Source organism: Dromaius novaehollandiae, chromosome Z, assembly GCF_036370855.1.
Source record: "Dromaius novaehollandiae isolate bDroNov1 chromosome Z, bDroNov1.hap1, whole genome shotgun sequence".
Classification (NCBI taxonomy): Eukaryota; Metazoa; Chordata; class Aves; order Casuariiformes; family Dromaiidae; genus Dromaius; species Dromaius novaehollandiae.
Window position 1 is genome coordinate 74104051 of NC_088132.1, and position 20056 is coordinate 74124106.

The following is a 20056-nucleotide window of genomic DNA, read 5'->3' on the forward strand; positions in this document are numbered from 1 at the left end:
CCTCCATCCTGGCTGCTTGAGAGGATGCTCTTGGAGGGCTCTGGGCAGCTGAAGGAGAGGAGCACTGAAGGGTCTCAGTGTGGGTGCCCAGCACTGCCTCCCTGCTCCCATCGACAGGCTCTGCAGCGTCACCGTGCATGGTCTTCCATCTACAGCTTTATCCTCGGTGAGGCTTGCGTCTGGGCAACATGTGCAAAAGCATGAGCTTTCTGGGTACACTTGCAAAGCCCAGTCACCCCGTTTGAGAGCCAGCCAGCAAGGGGGGGCCGGTGCTGGCCAGGACTGAGCTGCCTCTGGTGGCCTTGCCTTCACTCAGTGAGCAGCAGGGAGGGAGGATTTGTTGGGTCTGTGCAGTGCTGAGCTACTCCAGATGGCTGTGTAATTCCTCTGCTCGCTTTGAGTCCTCGGCTCGGGCTGGACATCAGCTCCCATTGACAGGACCTTGGAGTCCACACACATACGGAAAAGTATAAATCCAGTGCTGGCTCTGCACACTCCGTGCACTCGCTTTGCAAAACAAAAATCTGTTCGGCTGAACGAATGCAGATGCCTCCGAACTGCAGCTCCACATGGAGGCCGCGAGGATGAAAGCGCTGGGCTGGGGGCATACGTGACGCTGAGCAGAGCCGGGTGCAACGTGAGGAGCCTGTTGGCGCGCCAATGCGGGGTGGTTTCTGTGATGGCAGAGGGATGCTCCAGCGTGGCCGCATTGAGCAGGTGCGTGTGCTTTTGGCAGCGAGAGACGCCGCTGTGGTGGGCTGGTTTTAACTACATAAAGGAGTGCGAAAGAAGGTGCCCTGCCACCGAGGTGGAGGTCATCTGTCCCTTTTGCAGGGGGTTGGTGAGCAGCCCGGCTCACGCGGATCGGAGACAGTCCTCTGGCAAAACGGAGGGGGATGGCAGGCGTCCGGGGGAGGAAACGCCTGCCTGTGAGCGAGCGTGGCAGAGCCCAGCCTTCGACCAGTGCTGTGCCTTCCCGCTGCGGAGAGCCTTTGATCGGCGCCGCAGGTTAATGGGAAAAGCAGGGCTCATGAGGGCTGCGGCAGCTTCCCCACGTGTCCCTCCCCAGGCTGTGGGACTTTTGCCCAGGCTCAAAATGAGCTGTAACCCTGCGGCTTGTGTGAAGCGCAGCAGTGCCAGCCCCTCGAACAGCACACAACTGGAGCCGCTCCTGCCATGTCCCCTCTGTAACGGTGGAGATAGACACGCCGGGAGTTGGGACCTCACCAGGGTTTGGCCTTGCCTGCTGTGCCAGCAGCCCGCAGGTCCGGCAAGCAGGTCCTGCCCCGAGCACAGTGGCTGTGGCCAAACCAGGTTGTCCTCTTCTCCATTCCTTCACAGCCACCTCTGCTCCCCAAGCGCTCAGCTGCTGCACACTGCGCAAGCGCTGGTTTTGTGCAAGCCACAGGTCCCTGCAGGACCATGGTGTGCACTCGCCCAAGGAGCTAAGTGCACTCACCCAAGGGTTTAGCTGCAAGATGTGGGGATTAGTGGAGATACCATGGCTTGGACAGTGGCCCCAAGCTAAGGCGGTCTCATAGTGTGCTCTCGGACGCCTCCCGGTGACCAGTCTCCTGCCATAGGGTCTCCTCTCTTAGGACAGACCTCATTACGTTGTGCACATCATCGGAGAGCGTGTCCCTGGCAGCCCTCCAGCCGTGGCCCCATCCAGGTGAGCTAGACGTTCAGTTATCCCCTCTGCAGGCCTTGCACACACCGCTGGCCCAGGCTTGTGATGGATGGAAAGCACAGAGCGGCACGGGCTTCCCTGGCGGGCCACCTGGCACCCGCGGGTGCAGCAGTAGGTGCTACGACACCCAGGCTCCACGTGGCCACCTCAGGGCAGGTTGGCACAGCTCCATCAGGGCCAACCAGGGGCTCAGAAAAGTCCCCAACCATTGCTCACCCCTTCCCAAATCTTCTCCTGACTGAACAGCTCCGAAGCTCCAGGCGGAGGGCCGGGGCCGGGCATGGAAGGGCCATCCGAGGAGCGAAGCGAGCGGGGCCAGACTGCTGGAAGCACAGGTTGAGCTCCCCGCTCCGACACGCGCTTTCCGTTCAACCTTGAATGAGTCATTTATTCTAGTCGGCCTCCCAGGTCTCTGCTCCTCACACAGGGATAAACACTCCTCCTTCTCCCCGGTCCCTTTCTGACTAGTCCATTTAGACAGTAAATTGCGAGGCAGGGGCTGTCTGGCTGTACATCAGCTAGGATAATAGAGCCCTGTCCTTAGGAAGGGCCTGCAGGCGGTAATGTAATATAAACAATAATAGTAATAATAATAATGGACGATGGGCATTAGGCTGAGTATTGGTTAAGCGGCTACAAAACCAGATGTAATATTATTCTGCAGAGCTGAGGGAGCATCTCCAAACATTCCTGGGAAGGAGAATTGGGACTTGGCCGGGGACATGGTTCACAGCTCTTCCCGATTTGTTTTCAGCTGCAGCGTCCAAGCGAGGGCTTAGTTTGCGAGAAGAGCCATGGAAAGCAGCAGACCTGCACAAACAGTCCCCACCAACGGCGGTGCCAGAAAGGATCGTGCAATTATCTCCAAATCTCAGCGCTTTTCTTTATCAGGCCTGCTGCAGTGGGTGAGTGCCAGCTTTTTCCTAAAGGCCCTGCGAGCTTGTACTTAACCATAGCTTTTTATCTGTTGCCCCAGGCTGTTTTTAGGCATACAAGCCTCTGGTTCAGTTGGGCAGTGGAGACCCACAGTGCGGAGGGGAGCGTGAAGGAGGACTTGCCCCGAGTCCACCCTTTGCTTGCTGCGCTGTCTTGAGCACCCATCTTTCAAATGAGCGGAAAATGGATCCCTTGTGACTGTTAAATATCCCCTGGCATTTTCCAGGAGAAGAGGGATATTAAACTCCATGTCTTAGCCAAATGTCAGTCTAGGTAATTTAATTCTGCCTCCCTAAGTAGTATGAATTGAACTGACCTTCTGCCTAGGCAACTGTATACCCATGCTCAGAGAATCTGATTTCCTCATAGAAGTGGGCACGTGCATCCTCCCCAAACCCCTCCGAGATAGTCTGTGTCTTTAACCGCCCCAAAGACAGCAAAATTGAGTGATATTCCCAAGGTCACACAAGGCATCAGCAGCAGATTCGGCACCCATATCCACAAGGCCCCATCCAAGGCTGCCTTCCTACTTCCTGGAGCACCATCCTCCTCTTCTAAATGGCTGTGCTCCATCGTGTCCTGGCAGGGCAGCTCCAGGTGGGAAGAGAAACCCTGTTAATAACCCACCAGCTCATCTGCAAAGTCTCCTGGCTCCTTTGGGGTGAAGCCCCGTACTGTCCCTTGCTGAGCTCCCTCCTGCGTGCCCAGCGTGGCTGCAGCCCTGCCTACGGCACACCGTACCAGCAGCGCAGAATAATTGGTGCTAGCAGGCTGTTACATTTTTAATGCTATGTATCTTCTTCTGCTAATTCGCCCTGGGCTCATGTTGGAAGAGACATAGGCGTCGCCGAGGTGGGATGCTGGGCTCAGCTTTGCTGTGTGGAGATGTTGTTTTTCCTGCTTTGCTGAGGGATGCACATGCCATCTGTCTGGCGCTCAGGCTGAAATGCGAGAGAGGAAGGTGGTGCCAGCTTCCTCCTTGGACGCCGTGCTGGCGCGGGCTGGGCTGGGTGAGCCCCAGCACCGAGGCTCCTGGTGCCACGGGGTGATGGGCCATGGGCCATGGACAGGGCCACCTCTATCACCCTAAGGCAGGATGCATCCATGGAAAGGGACAATTCTGCCTGCTCACACCCACAAATGAAGGGCTGGGGGCCATAAATATCCCCACCTTCCTCTGCCTCCAAGTCCTCTCCTCTCTGACCTTCTCCAGCCCCTCTCCCACTTCCTGTCCCAGAGCTGGAGCATCTAACGTCTGCAAGGCTTTGCATGCCAACACAGCTTTGAGCTCCCCATGCTCACCTCTTTTAATATTGATACCTTTGCATAATTAAGAAAACAATTTCCAGGGAAGCAACAGGGAGGCAGGCAGCCCAGATCTCCTCGTGATGAAAGACGGGGGCCAGAGCGGTGCAAGGCCTCTTCCAGCCATCACTGAAAATGGAAATGCAGAGCAACCCCTCGCAGCTGGCTGCTAATAACCAGCACTGCGCGACCGCCAGCAAGGCATCGGCTCAGGATATCAAAAGAAACTACCAGTCATTTTCCACTCAATTAGAGTTCATCTTCTGAGCAGCTGGAAAAGGGATTTTCTGCTGGGGACTCCAGGGCCGGGGGGCTGCGAGGAAGGAAGCAAAACTGAAGGAGGTCACTTCTTTCCAGGGGTCTCTTTGTGTCAGCCTGGGCTGTGCCGGTGGGTGGTCTACCGGGGAAAAGAGCAGCAGGTCTGCTCCCAGCTTTGGTTCAGCCACACTGGGGAAGCCGGGGCAGCTATCTCACCACCTGGACGTTCAGCAGGGAGAGACGCCAACACTGCGCTGCTCTTGCATTTGCTGCCGGCTGCTCCATTCCCAACTGGGCAGGAGATCAGAGCTGTAAGCGTCAGCAGGGTCCTGGGGTTTAACCTCCATGTGAAAGAGAAGATGATTTTCTCCAGACTAAGGGAAAAAAACAAAGCAGGCTCTGGCATCCCGATGGGGCAAGGAGGCACTGGGGCTTTAGGAGAAGCCCTGTGCAGTTGCAGGTTGACACTTGCTCCCTTTTAGCAGGGCACTGCCCTCATGTGAGTTTTTCCTACAACAAATTGATGCAATGGCTTTGTCTAAAAAGACAGAGGTTTTTCCCACTTCCATCTAGTCGAACAAAACTCAGCACAACTTCAAAGATGAACCTCGTTCCTGCTGCAGCCCAGGTGGAGATCTCCAGAGCATCTCCTAGATGTTGGATCCACACTGCTAGAGCCCGCAGCAATGGGAGGGCCTTCCTGAGGCTAACACTCTGCACAGCCCAATGTTAAAACTACAGTGAGGAGCCCCACAAGAGGAGCAGAAACATGGAGGCTTTGCACAAGAAGAACAGGCACCTTTGGGCTAGTTGCCTCTGCTATTTTCTGCCCTAAGCAACCAAGGCAAAACTGCATGTCAAAATATACTAATACAGTACATTTGTTTTAACTGAAACCAGCCCCAGGAAGACACAAGAGGCATGGTTAAAGGTATGTTGCTTTCAGGGTACATTGCTGGTGATTTGAGGCAGCTGAGTTCATCTCATAATGACTCTGCTAAGCCTGTCGACTGCCTACTTAAACACTTAATGACGACTGCATTTGTGCTGCTTACACAGGCAGCCATAAAAATGCCGAGGAAGGGAGAATTTCATAGCTGTGTAGATTTTGGAGATGTTAAGGCCGGAAGATATTGAAGTGTATTTTGAAGCAGACTGGCTCCGCGGTGTAGGACACAGCCTTTCTCCTACCACCTTGGTGCCAGCTCATCATCACGGTCTCCAGACACATTAGAGCAACACAGATAACATCTGCCAAGTGTTGCCTGTTCTCTCCTCTTTTGGGCAGAGCCTTTCGGGTTTTGAAGACACATGTTGCTCTCTATTTATCCCAATGAAGTAGACCGAAGACACTTAGAGAGCAGCAGTGCTGGGTGATGGTCCTCCAGGGGTTGGCAGAATTTATGAACTCTCACCTGCCCCGCGAAGGCTCTGTCTCCTGCACCAAGGAGCAGCATCTATCTGGGGAGCATCCAACGGGGCTGAGGAGCAGCCATGTCCTGGGTTGCCCTCCTCCCTTGCTGGCTCCTCACTGCCAATGGCTGTGCTTGCCCAGCACTGGCCTGTGTGCTGCTGAAGGGATGAGCGTCTGGGGAGGGAGGTGTCATCTCCCACCACAACTGCCAGGACACATCTGGGCACCTTGCGTCCCTCCTGGTTCCTTGGAAGAGGCAGCGCTATCACACCCAAGCTGGCCCAGGACAATGCTGTCCTCTGTTAACCAGTGCCTCTGACCTGAGCTGAGTTCAGCCTCCAGGGCTGGACCCGGCTTGTGCCGGCGCCAGGATACACCGTGCTTGTAGCGGGTTGCTGGGCGGTGCTTCCCGGGTGGGTTTCCCTCGTGGGCTGGATGGAGGATGGGCAGATTCCTTCTCCTGAGGAGGTGCCGGTTGTTTTGCTCAGGAGTGGCACCAGGTGTGTCAGGCAGGGCATGGGTGGGATGCAGATGTTGCAGGACAATGCCCTGAACTCCTGGAGGAGGGAATGTGAGGAACTTGGAAAATGCAGGGCTTAATTGCTGCCCTGGGCCCTGCAGGCTGGAGGTTACCTTCGTTTAAGGAGTGTATCTACCACAAAGACTGCAATTTCTACTTAAAGACACCCAAGTGGTTGAGACTCCACCACTTCCCTAGTAAGCTCCTTCCCTTGCTATCAACATTCACAACGCACTGAAGAACACAAGCTTCGAATATGGGTCACAACTGTGGGAACATGAAAGGACAGTCCCTGCTCCAAAATAACCCCCGTGCACTGTTCAGAGCAGTTACTTTTTCCAGAATTTGGGGTAGAAAGGGAAAATCTGCTTTTGGTGCCAGATAAAACCGCAGTGGAGCTCCTCATCCTGCACTCTGATATTTCCATCTGCTAAGGACTAGCCCATGCACCTCATCTAAGGCATTGACTGAACCCTGGCTGAATTTCTAGGCTTTATTTATTTGCTTTTGTGGTCCAGTAATTGCTATGTGTAACCAACAAACTGTTTTTCCACTTGTTCCTGAAAATTCTCCTGCTTTTTGAGAATGCACAGTCCGGCCCTGGTAAAGCAGCCTGCTGCAGCACCCTCCTCTGACCAGCTTTAATCTGGCTTTCGCCAGTGCAGTGCCCAGCTCCCTGCTTTGCCATGCTTTTCCTTGAATTGCTTGGTCCATGACTATCTGTCACAGGCAGAGAGGCATCAGCAACAGAGCTGAGCTCTGCTAGCCTGAAACTGAGCTAAAGAGAGCCTCAGCTAGCGCTGCTGCAGCCTTTCCTGGGGGTCTTGTGAAGGGCTCGGAGATAAGGCATGACAGCAAAGTGAGGCTGCATCTTCTGCGTTATCTATTATTGCACCGAGTTTGTTAGTGCTGCCCTGAATGGCTCTGCTGAGCACTTATGCCTGGGGCTACTGTGTTGAGATGCAAAGTCAGACAGGTCTGTGTGAGCCACAGCAATGGGGACAGAAAGTTTGTAACCACATGGCAAGATCCTGCCCGGAGGAGGGGACAGGATCCTCTAAAATCCCATGGGATGAGGTTTGAGGTGCTGGCTCGCCTGGGGGCTCCTCGTGGTGTGTGAGCAGCCAGCCACATTGCACATGCCAGGACATCTGCTCCCTGACTGAGAGAGCATGGTGGTGTGAAAGGGGTGAAGAGGGGTTTTAGGAGCAGGTTAGGTAAGTGCTGCTGGAGCAGGATTTTGGGAGGGTTCATCCTGCCTAGGGATGGGAGGAATAGGATGGGATGTTTTAATTTCTTTTCTAATTTCCATGATTTTGCTTCCAGCACAAACACCAAACCTCTCTTTTATGAAGACTAAGAGAGGCAAAAAGGAAAATGTCATATGGAGAACTACAATTTCACAGCCCTCTCCCCTGATACTTTGCAGCCACATCCCCAACCCCCAAGCAAGAAGGAGCTCAGCAGTTACACAAGATCTGGACCATCAGAGACAGGACCCAACAGGGTGCCAGGCCACACACAGGACCAGCATGGGGCTGCCCGCGTGCATCCTGACTTGCTCCCCTGGGGCACTCAGGTGCTGTCATCTGCTCCCCAGGTGGGAAAGAGCCTGTGGCTCCTAAACCAAGCACCCACTTGGTAGGTGCACGCTTCTTGCAGCAAAGCCCAAATGCCACTGTCCTCTCTACGCTTGGGAAGTTACAGCAGGACCAGGAGAGTCAATGGGGAATCAGAAGGAAAGCCAGCATGGCTTGAACCCTGGCCCCACCTCGTGCACGGAGAGGTAAAGGATCCACCTGCAGAGCCTGCCCCTTTCCCTGGTCCATTTCTCTGGTGGGTGATGCTATGTGCAGAGCAAATCAACCCCAACACTGGCTCAGAGAGGCCAGTTCCTGCTGCGGAAGTTACCTATGGTGAACTCGTCAAAGGTGAGAGTGGTGGAGTTTTTGCCCAGAGCATTCGTGACTGTCAAAGTCACCTTGTACTTCACCGTTGAGAAGAGCTGGAGGTATCTGATGTGACACCTGTTTTTGGGAAAGATGTCCTTCTCGCAGACCATCTCTCTCGTGCCATGTCTGGAAAGCAGGGATGAGAAGAGCTGTTACCTATTGACTACTGCTCAGGGATGGGGATGCAGCTCTCCACACAGATGGGGAGAGGAGGAACAAGAAATGGCCCTGGGAGCAACTCAGGACACTGGCCTTGCTGAGCAAACTTCTGCTCCGAGGGCTTGGACACACACTTTCAGCTGAGCAGAAACCTGGGACTGGCTGAGCATAGCTCTTCACAGTCCCGAGCCCCACCTGGCTTCCTCTCGACTTTATCAGGGCTCTGTTCTCCATCTGCTGCCTCTATCAGCAGCACTGTGTCTCCCTCTGCCTGAGGTCACCATGTGCCACATCAGCTCTGCAGCCAAAGGAGTACTTTCCTCCTGAAGAAGAATTTCTCAGGCTTGTGTGTGCCACTCGCAAGGGGATGTTATTCCCAGCTAGAAGCCTACACAGAGACTGGGGCGAACATCTTCCTGCTGGCCCTGGGCAATGTCTCCTGCTGCTCTTCCATCCACCCCATCACAAGCATAAAACCATGCTGGGATAGGGGTTGGCTCTGCCTTTGATGTGCTAGGAACAGTGGCCAGGGCCTTTAGGGCTGAGGACTCTGCACCCCCTTCCCACCTCCTTTCTCCCCATGAGCAGTGCTGTGATGGTGAGGCCAGTCCTCTGAGAAGGAGAGACCTGGCTCCTTCCACATGAGCTATGGCAAAGAGGCAACACCATAATACAGCCAATATTGGAGAAGGGACATTGCTGCTGCATGCCTGCAGCCAGCACACAGCAGAAAGGAGCATGGCTGTGCCAAATGTGCTGAAGAGCAGTGAAGAGCAGGTGTGATCTCCACCACAGTCAGGCAGTGCAGCAATGATAGACCTCGTGGGCATGGAAAGTGGACCTGGGAGTCTGAGACTTTGGCAGTTCCCTCTGGGAATGGGAACCTTCTTGGGAGAAAGCCCCAGTGCCAAGCATCCAGTTTGGATGTCCCTGAAACATCCTTCCCCAGGCCCCTTTGGGGACAGCGGCCCCATACATTGAATCTGGATCAGACTCAGTGCCCCAAGACTTCACAGCACCGCTTGGGACCTTCTCCAGCCTATGGAGGGCAAACGCTCTCCCTGCATGTAGCCTGGCCCTTCCCTACCGAGGCACTTACATGACGGAGATGTTGAAGGAGTTGGGGATGTAGGTGGGACTGGGCAAGTGCCAGCTGCAGTAGAAACCCTTTGGGTAGTTGTTGGACCGGCACATCAGCACTGGCTCCTTCGGGGGGGCTGCCAGGAAACAGAGAAAGAAGAATTACTGACCTCGTTGAGCTTGGGTTGATCACCAGCTCCTAAACAATGGCATGCCCCTCCACCCCCAACTGCTGGAAGCTGGGGCGATGAGGCTTGCAAGCGGAGCTCACGCTGTGTTTGATCAACTGATGGAAGCATCCAGCTGCAGAGATGGGCAACGGGGTGAGAGGGGTTCTTGGGGCTGGCTGCTCTTGCGCCTCCACTGCTGGCATCCTGGTATGGGAATGTAAGCAGAGAGATGCCACAGTCCAGATACCGTGCCCCATATCTACCAGCAGAACCCAAGAGAAGGCATATTCCCAGTGAAGCAGGCATTGCCACATGCCATCAGATCCAGCTCAAACTGCAAGCATGACCTATTCCCTTTACCCTGCTAAGCTAAAGTGCTCATGGGTTTCTCAGCCATGTTTCTGGGGAGTGAAAAACTTATTGTGAGACAAACCTCAGAAGGACCACAGGTCCTTAAAAGGATGGAGGAGGATCACTTAGAGCAAGACTGGGAGGAAAAGCCTGAAACCATCAGAGGAAATTCAGCTCTGCAGGAGGACTTGCTGGTGATCACACTTTCAGCAGCAAGGCAGAGCATCACATCCCCATCCTGGGGATGGAGACAGCACCCTGCCACCCAGGAGACATAGAAGCTACCAGAGATGGGGCAAGTGCACACAACAGGGAGCAGCTTGTCCCTGGCCTTGTCAGCAAGTCCTAGAGATCAGAGGAAGAGAGGCTTTTAACCCAACCAAATGTCCATGCTGCACTTCTTAGCATTCCTGGACATAAACACACCCTATGATCCTTGCAGGAACACAGCCAGAGCTGCAGGATATGTCTGTGAGATGCTGAGGGCTGGTGCATGCAGGAGGATGAAACTTGATACCTTTAGCTGATAAACTTTTGCCCACGTAGGTTGGTAAAACAATATCTGGACTGCAGCTGAAGCCAGCTCTTCCTAGTACCTGGACACAGGATGCAGGGAGCAGGAACACAGGGGAGCCACTACCAAGCTTCTTCCCGCAGAGGGTGTGAGGGCAAGTCGTGACCCCCACAGAGCCATGTGCGCTCACAGATCACCGTGCTGCTATTGGGGCAGTCTGTGGGGATTTTGGTGTGGGGAAATCCTGCCAGAACTATTTCCCCTTGGGGCTGCCATGTGCAAGTGGTGGCCGTGCACAACACCAAGTCCTGCGCACCTACCTAACACCTAACGCCTCTTCTGCATGTGTGTCAGAGAAAGCAAAGAGTGCAGCAAGTCGGCTAAGGGCTCGCTCCCCCTTCCCCGGCAGCCACCCTGGTGAGCCAGCAGCACTGGGAGTATGCCAAAGCCCCAAGACATCAGCGTAAAACACGACATCTCTAGGGCTCTGCAGCCACATCTGTGCAAATCATCAGTGCAGAGCCCAAGCCTGCGGAGCTGCCTGTCTCCTGACGGCTCTCTCGCCGGCTTGCTTGCATGCAGCCCAGTCCTCGCCAGTGTAACACGCTCAGAGACTGCTTTTCTTTGCTCAGCTGTGGCAGAGCAGAGCCCTGATGGCAAATCAAACCCCGATCACTACAGCTACGGCACCCTGCTGCAATCCACGTAGGGAAACCGAGGCACGGGCAGGGGCTTGCCAGCATGCTGTCGGCATGGCTCATGGAGGGAGCCAGGCTGAACACCGTGCAACAGGAGACAAAAACACGGCAGAGGTGCTGAGCAGGGAGAGGAAGGGGGGCCAGGGAGGGAGATGTGCCTGCTCTGATATGAGATGTGTGTTCCTCCTAATGGTTATTTCAGCCTTCAGACGGCAGACGAAGGCCAGAGCCTGGGTAATGAGCCTCCCAGCTAAATTATCCAAGCAGACTCTTCGCAGCAGAACTGGGCAGCTAATCACAGGGCCAGAGACAGCGGCTTGCTCCCCGGTACAGCTCCATCCTCCTCCTCCTCGCCGTCGGCCCCCTAACACCCGCCCTGCCCCAGGAGCTGCCCAATGGGCTGAGCCAGGGCAGCGGGGCAGCGTCGCCCTTCCCGGGGTGCACACGAGGGGGTCACGGTGCCCCAGGGAGGTGTTTCGGAGGGGCGAAGGGGTGCGGGGGATTTAGGGCCAGCCTTAAACGTGCGAGCGGCCGCGTGGTGGCAGTGTGGCCTAACAGCACTGCTCGCTTGCCTGGCACCAAGGAAATGGGATGGGGGCTGCAAATCAGGCGGGGGGACGATGCTGCTGCGGATGCTGCGACCGGCCTCTGCCCCGCCGCCATCCCTCCTCTCCCATCGCACAGCAGAGGACACCGCCTTTTGCGCTCGGTCGTCCTGCAGGCCACCAGGAAGGAGCTGGGGACCTGGCTAGGGATGGCTAAGGCTTCAGAGACCCTGGGGTAGCCCCCGAGCCTTGCACGGCCCCCCGCAAGGGGGAGGCTCTGGCCCTACCCGCGCCATCCTGGGAAGCTGCCTCGTCAGTGCCTGCCCTGCCCCTGAGCTGCAATTAGCCCATCGAAGGATAATTTATCTCCATCGTCTCCGCTATAACGCCGGATCCAGCTCTGGGCAATCCGAGTGAAGTCCTCTGCCCAAGGAGGCTGGGCGTCAGGCTTGCGCCTCCCGTTTGCTTCCCAGGGAAAAGGGGGAACCTCCCAATTCCCACTCAGCAGGAGCCTTCAAAAGTGCCCTCAGTTTCACATCAAATGCCTTGAAGGTCTGGTCCACCAAGCTGACATGGGGGCCCCAAATGCAGCCCCTAACCTCCGTGTTCGCAGCACCCTCCCGCTGTGGCTGTCCTGCCCCTGTGCCACCATGCCGTGCCTCCGCCCTTGGCGGAGAAGGTACCTGAGGACATAAGCAGCAGGAAACCCTCAAGAGATGGTGGGACGCGGGCTGCAGCCAATTTAGCCTGTCCCCATGTGCTGAAAACAGCAGGCACATCCAGTGGAGCTGCCCAGGGAAAAATCCTCTCCTAAGCCCTAAGGAGGGGCTTCAGGCTGCAGAAACGGGAGGCTACGTCCTCTCCTCATCATGCTGCTTTGGTCTGGGCCAGCACCCAGTGCTCTGCAGCAGGCGGACCCTGTGCAGTGGTGTCCCGGCCGGGCAGGCGATGGCACCGGGGAAACAGGCCCTGAATGTGTCTGTGTGTGCAAACAGAGCAGCGGCACTGGGTGATGTCTCCTTTGCTAAGGACTTGCTGGATGTTCCTCATGAGATGTTTGGCCTCTTTTGGGGCTTGGCCCTTCTCAGATGTGCAGGAGCATCGGGAGAGAGGCAGGCCCAGCCGTCCCCACCGTGGTGCCAGGAGGCACACCTTCTCCGAGCTGGCAGCAGGGTCCCCGTCTCCCCAGGGCGATGCTGTTAGCGAGGGAGAAGGCCCTCGGCAGCTCGCCAGCACGGCTCATCCTGCCCGTCAAAGGTTCTTAAAGAGAAAATAAAATAGCAGGCTCCGATCGATCCTGCGTGCCGTAATGCTGTCTTTGGAGGTGGGCCAGGCTGCCAGGCCATTTGAGAGAGCAAGGAAGGCAGCTAAGGAAAACAAAGCCATCAAGGGAGCATTAAAGGCTTTTTCTGCCCTGAGGTCCGCGGAGGGCCTGGGGCAGTGGCCCCGAGTGTGCAGTCTCCCTTGGGTGGGCTTGGGAGCTGCCGAGAGGGGACAAGGCAAGCTGAGGAATGTGGGCTGAGCCAGCGCATCCCTGGCACAGCTGGGAAGGAGGGATGATGGGGCTGGAGACCCCCGGCAGCCTGCACCCTGTTTCCCATACCGGGAAGCACCGTGACTACTAAATCCACCCTGGCTGCTCTCCAGCTCCAACTGTCTTCATGCCACCGGGATGACAGCTGGCTCTCAGCCCCCTCGGACCCCGGGGACAGCCCAAGAAACATGTAGCTCCACAGGCTGGGGACAGCCTGGCCATGAGAGCCAGCACACCCGCCGCCATCCGCTGTCCTGCAGCCGCCCAGCACGCACGGGGCACTTCTCCTGGGGATGCCGACTGCACATGGCCTCCCTAATCCTGGCAAATATTTTCTTCCCTGTCACCTCATGGAGCTGCTGAACTCCATCTAGGCATAGCGCCTCTTCTTCGGCTGCAAACAGCGCCTGCCCTCTCTAATCTGTCTATTAACCTCCCGCATGGCAGGAAGCCACTTCTTCCACGTGTTCTGCTGACGTCCTCGCTGCAAACCCACGGTGTTTCGTGCCCAAGCCACGGCTGCCGCTGAGCTTCCTTCCCCCCTCTGCTTGCGCTCCAACCAGCCCTGCTGCAAAAGCCTTGCAAAAGCGCAAAGGGAAGAAAAGCCAGAACTGGAGCCGTCCCGCAGCAGCCGGGCCACTCACAAGCTGTGCAACACTTGCTGAGCGTAGGCAGGCACCAAAATCTGGTCCCAGGGTCATCATCTCTATACGCCCTGCTGAAGACCTCTGGCACGAACAGGGTTGGCTTTCCATCACCCTGTGCCCTGCGCTTTACATCCATTTGCTCGCCGTCTCTGGCTTGCCGGAACTGGCTGTTGCTTAACCAGCGCCGGCACTCTCCGCTCGGCTGAGGGGAGCACAACTAACCGTCCGCGAGGAAGAGACCGGCCCTGGACGCACTGGCACAAAGACAGATTTTTGTCTCTCTCTCTCCCCTTCTCTAAAGCCCAATTGTCTTTGTACCCTGAGTCCCACTGTGCAGGGAAAAAGTGTAACCAATCCATTTTAGAAACCACTAAAAATGATCTACAATAGCTTTTCCTAGCCCTGCTAGGTCATGAGATAATGGACATTAAAATTGTGGCATTTTTATATATAGAAAAGTTATTTTAGGTCATTTTTAGAGGTTTCTGAAATGGATCAGTTATAATTTTCTTCTCCTGCTGAGGGCTGAGTGTACTAAAGATGCCTTGCTCCACAGGTGGAGGGATACAAAAAAATAGTACCAATAAAAGTTTTAAGAGGCCTCTAAAACACTTCTGTAGGAGGTATTTCTTCTGTTTCACTTGGGGCACATTCAGGCCCTGGGCTGATGAGGGATACCGATTTTAGAGTGCGCTCACGGGATGACCTGCATAACTCATCATCCCAAACACGTGCCAATAAAACCTCCAGAGCCCATGACAGCATCGAGTACTCGCTCCAGAGCTACAGACGCTTGCTACCCTGCATGCGTGTGCGCACGCGCGCAGGCTCCCCCCATGCGGGGGACGACCCTGAAGCTGGCCGAGGCTGCTCTCCTGCCAGATGTCCGCTTCGGTGACGTTGCTACCATCCTCTTGCAGGGCAGAATCAGTGCCCCGTGTCCCGCCTGGACCTAACATGCTGGTAAAGCTTCCCATCTTCTCACCCCGTGACTGATTTCAGAGCATCGCCACAGGGACGTTCTTGGTTGTAGCCCCGGACAACTCGCTCTCCTCCACAGCCACAGCGACCAGGCATCCCCTTCTTTGCAGGGCTCCCTTGCACGTTTGAAGGCCGCGAGCACGTGCCATTGGGTGGAAATGCATCCAAGCAGCTGAAAGAAGTTGCAGATGCTGGAGGGCATAACCAGGATCGACCTCGGGCTTGAGGCCAGCCCTGAACGCTGGGGCGCGTAACACATCTGCACGGAGGTGTCACTGCTCTGTGCAAAAGCAGCACGTCGAGCACATCTGCGCACACATCTACACAGATCCTTTTGTTACGCACACACCCCACTGCTGTCCCTGTCCTCCACTGTAACACCGGCTGCAAACACAATCTTTTATTTATCTAATGCAGCTTTTCTAAAATTGCCTGTGTACAACAGGCTGGTAGGAAACAACAACAAAAAAACCCTATGAATAAATCATATTTCCATTGCCTGGCAGATAAGGGGAGCATCTGTCCACCTGACAGCACCTTCTGCTTGGAAGCTCCCGTGCTGGTGGCAGGAAGACTGTGGTCAGGGACGGTCCCTTGCGTGGCCCCAAACATTGGGATGTAGCCGTGCAGAACTGGAGACACGGAAGAAAGTGAAACTCCAATTTTTCTTGTCTCTGCTCTGCTACTCCTCATCCAGGCTGTTCTCGGGACAGGGGTCCGGCCAGGAGGGCGAGGGCTCGGTGAGGGTGCAGAGCCCCAGCACGCAACGGACAAGGCTGCAGCAGTACGGGAGGCCAGGCGATGTCGGTCAGCGTTTCTGCAAGGGCTTGGGCTGCACTCCAGAAACTTGTGTTTATAACTGCTGCTTTTTCAAGAGGGATTTTGCAAGCTTTTTTTTTTTTTTTTTAATATATATAAATGAATGTGGCAAATGTCACCCGAGAGAGAATTTGAGAGCCCAAGAACACAGGAGGATATGAACTCTGGAAGTGACGGGCTCATCCCCAATGGACCTTCTGGGTGAGCCCAGGTCCCAGCCCAGCCCTGCAGCCCTCGTGCAGCAGCATTGGTGTGTGCACAAAAGCTCCCAGCTGCTCTCCCCTGGGATCTCCTGAGTCAGGCCAGGGACACTGTGCCCGTGCTCCATGTGGGGACCCTCTGCTCAGGTTTGAGTGAGACATCACTTTCCTGCTGAAGCTGGAGCTGGGAACACAACGGTGACGGAGTCTGGAGGACCACGAAGCCCCTTAGTGGGGCAGCCAGCCTGGGGGGGGGGCCACAGCAGCTGTAAGCGAAGTCCCCCCCGCGAGGCAGGAGTCAGTTCCCCAGCCTCAACAAGCAAGAATTTATTCCCCAGAAGGAGCCGAATAAAAGGGTGGACTCAGCAAAAGATAAATTTCTTAAAGGCCCTGTTTTAAACTGATTAGGGCTCGTAAACCAAGCTATGGATTTTCTCATTTCCCTTGCAGAAAATCCAGCACACGCGTTGAGAGGCAGCGCTGTAAATTTGGGGGACAGACGCGCAGCATTACTCACGCACAGCACAGAGTTTAGAGCCCTGCTTTAAGCACAAATCTCAGTGCAAACTCCTAGCCCTAAATGCCACCTCTCAGCAGGTCTGCGCGATAATAGGACTGCTGGAGTTTGCTTCTCCCTGTGCTGACCGAGGCCATGCTATTCACCACGCAACGGAGGAGCTCTTCAAATCCAGCGGCTCTTGAGCCTCCGAGGAACTAGCAGAAGAGTCGGGCGAAGCCGCGAGGGAAGAGCAAGGCAGTGAGAGGGGCTCGGGCTACCAGGGGCAAAGGATGCCGCATGGCCGGCTAACGCAGCAGCCCCCTTCGGAGGTGCTCTCTGAGGTGCGGGATGCTGGGGGAAGGCGATTTAGGCAGGGCTAGCCGAAGCCATCCTATGCCCACGGCAGACCACCCTTGTGTGCTGCTCAGTGGTCTTGGAGACCAGGTTCCTTGCCGCAGAGCCAGGCACAGGGCAGCAGGGGCTGCTGTTTGCCCCGTTGCAGAAGAGCGGGATCCTGGAGAGCACCGCCAGAGGATGCCGGTGGTGGAAGGAGGGATCCTGAAGGACAACATGTTGGAGGCGAGTGTCTACGGCAGGAGCCACCTGGCACAGGGAACGTCCCTGACTCTGCGAAGGCAGACAGCCACTCTGAACAGGCCCTTCCTCCATCGGAAACCGAAGAGCAGCTTTGCTTCGAAACAGTATTAAATATTGAACAAAGGAAAGCAAATCTGTTATCTGGGATAATTGGGAGTAAATAAAACATTTAACCAAACCAAATGCAGCTGTTTCGACTTGGAGCCGGCACAACAGCAGGGAAGCCAGCTCAGCTACTCTGTGTCCCTGTTACAGCAGCTGATCATAGTTTCATGTATAACAGTAGCGTTGCGAGACCTCGGACACGGACACAGCCCTTGGTGCACGGTGCTGCACACTCGCGAGGGACAGACCTGGGCGGGCCAAAATGGCCGGGCACGGGAGCGAGGAAAGCGCGCGGGGCACAAAAAGCCCTTCACAGCGCTGGGATTTGCTCTCCAGCCCGGGGAGTTCACGTGCAGGCCAGTTTTCCTCCCCTAACACCTCTGTGATGATATTTGCATGTAACACAAAGCATTTCAGAGCCAGGTCACTGGTTCGCACATAGCCCGGGGCAGTAATGACCAAACCTCGTTACCAGCTGCTCGGTAGCCTGTGGGAATGAGCGTGCTGGGCCTCCGTCCAGTTCCTCGAGACCTGAGGAGCAACACTGGGAGAGGGGCTGTTTAGCACCCAGAGGGAGGTGCCGGCGAACGGGGCCAAGGGCTGCTCGGGGATGGAGACTGTGTCCCTGCCCGGTGCGTCCAAGGGCTGCTCGGGGATGGATAGCACGTCCCTGCAGCCCTGAGCTCCTCGCAAGAAGAGTTGTCTCTCTTGGTACCCCTTGATAAAAGGTTTGGAGGATCAGCAGCCCAAAACTGCTCCAAAGCATTTGGTTTCTGCCATGCCTGGTCTCCAGCACCAGCTCTGAGCAACAGGCAGCCCTGGAAACAGTGAATCTGTCCAGAGCCCTGAAAATTCCCACCAGGAGGGCAGCTGGAAGAGCTGGAAGAGCTTCTCTATCAGGAGAGAGCGATGTCCGAACTGGGAGCAGCCCAGCCGCCATGCACACAGGCAGTGCCTACCCCAGCCTGGCTGGGCCGCGAGAAGCAACTCCTCTGCTTTCAGCAGGGGTACGGATTCACCCCTTCACTGTATCTTTTGCAACAGTCTGTATCCCAGGGCACGATGCTGGCCACAGCATACGAACACGGTTCCTTGCATTGCACCCTGATCTGGCCAGAGTCCACACCGGCCTCTTGCTAAGGGGGTGATAACAAGGCACGACTTCCCAGCCATGCTAGGCTGGCCTGACCGCATGCCCCGAGCAAGGAGAGTTTGCCCGGGGGCTGCGAAAGTGCACCAGTTCTGCCCGCTCTCCTTGGGGCTCGGTGTACCGAGCAGGGGGCAGTGGGGTTTTAACAGAGGCATTATCATTTGAGATGGGATTTCTGAGGACTCCTCCGTCTATCTGCTCGGGCAGGTATCTGCTTCCCTGGTTCTGAAGCGTTGGGACACCTGCCAGGCATCTCGCAGCCTTTTAGGAGCCGCTGGCTCCGTATAGCACCGAGCACACATCCCCTTCGCCCTCTTTTCCCTCTCCAGCTCAAGGCACAAAACCGCTGTATGATCTGCACCCTGCAATGCCCCTGGCCCCTCCATCACCTTGTTTAAAGGCTGCAAAAAAGCAATCCATCCTCCCTGCCTCTGCAGACAGACAAGACGGGGAAACACTGGGTATAATCAGACACAACTGAGGCCATCAGCAGTCATGTATCCTCAGCAAAGCTGTCCCACCAGGACTCCTGGAAATTGTATATTTATCCAGGAGGACCCTCTGGAGGGAAGCTACAAGCACTTTGTCATGTACCAAGCAAGAAGCTAGCCACGAATATTACCAGCTATCTCTCCCAGTGGAGGGAGCATGGACTGCCTGTAATAAGCAGCTGCTCTCCAAAGATGCCTCTTCTCTCCTCATCCCTCCCAAGCTGCTACCTGGATATATCCACTCTTCTGCACGGCTCATTTCCAGGCTGCTCTCTGCGCTAGGCAGGGGCAGGGGGGACCTGCAGGGAGAGAGGTCTCTTACCTCGCAGGGAACGGAGAGGAAGAAGTAAGAGGTTTGGGGCTCTGCAGAGGAGAGAAAGGACTATCTTTGTGCTTCTGCTCTCTTCCCCGGGCAGGAGGAGGAGGAGCTGACAAGAGCAGTTAGCAACCATACATAATCCCATCCACTTTTTCCTTGCACCAGCACTGCCCTTCACTGGAATACCTCTTTTCCTTCCCTGGTATTTTTCTCTCCCATGTACTTATGGAAAACCATCCTCCCCTCTTTCAGCTCTCGTGTTTTTCTAGAAGAAACACTCCAGGCTGTGCTGCCATCCCCACAGCCCCTTGGCCAACCCGTGCTGTTTGCTCCACCTCAAATCCAGTGGGGACACGGGACCTGAATGTGTGCATCCTCGCACACCTATCTACCCACGCACCAGCTGTTTGAGCAGGCAACGGAGGCTGGAGCGCTGTTTGCTCATCCTAGAGCACACCCCACATTTGGCCGTCTGGATGGTGTCCAGGTTTGGCTGCTTCAGCTCAGTGTCCCCAGGCCGCCGGCTCGCGTCCTGGGGACTTTTCCTCTGCCGTTGCCAAGCACAGCTCTCCTGAATTATGATGGAGAGTCCTGCTACATCTCCCTCCATGCACGATCAAGCCATAGCCTGTCCCTGTTACTCAGCCCTGGGGACCATGCGACCCATCGCGTGCGAGAGCCCTGGTCCCCACAGCCCTGGTGGCTTTGCCCAACTTCGTGTCGTCAGCGACTTCCCATGGTGCACACGCGTCCCTGTCATGCCAGCTTGGAAACTAACTCCAGACGCCTCATGAAAATGGCTGGGCTGGAGCCAGAGATCCCCTGAGAGATGCTGGAGTCAGCTGCAGAGAGCTCGCAGACGACCCAAATGAGCCTCACATGGCTTCTTTCCATGCTCTTCTCACCCCAAACTGTGCACGTCCCTCCGGTGGGAGCCTGCCTTACTATCATTTATAGCAAACACACTTGTGCCCTTCCCAGATACCCTTCTGCATAATATACCTCAAGAAAATCACAGCATGGGACTGTGGTGGGAAAGGGGACAAAGAAGGACGTCCTGGGGCCAGGGGTGGCTCTGGCTAGCAGTGGTGTGCAGGCTGCTCAGGCGTTCCATTAATCACA

General features: G+C 55.7%; 1 protein-coding gene across 2 annotated transcripts in view; it reads right to left on the reverse strand.

Moving 5' to 3' along the window:
- The window catches only part of LOC135324848 (ciliary neurotrophic factor receptor subunit alpha), a 347194-nt gene that overhangs the window by 18280 nt on the left and 308858 nt on the right, over positions 1-20056 (reverse strand). For both annotated transcript variants that reach the window (XM_064501838.1, XM_064501837.1), the window contains 2 exons: positions 9334-9451; positions 8035-8201 (listed from right to left, as the gene is read on the reverse strand). In XM_064501838.1, the coding sequence (XP_064357908.1) occupies positions 8035-8201; positions 9334-9451 (285 nt within the window). The remainder of the gene's footprint in view (positions 1-8034; positions 8202-9333; positions 9452-20056) is intronic.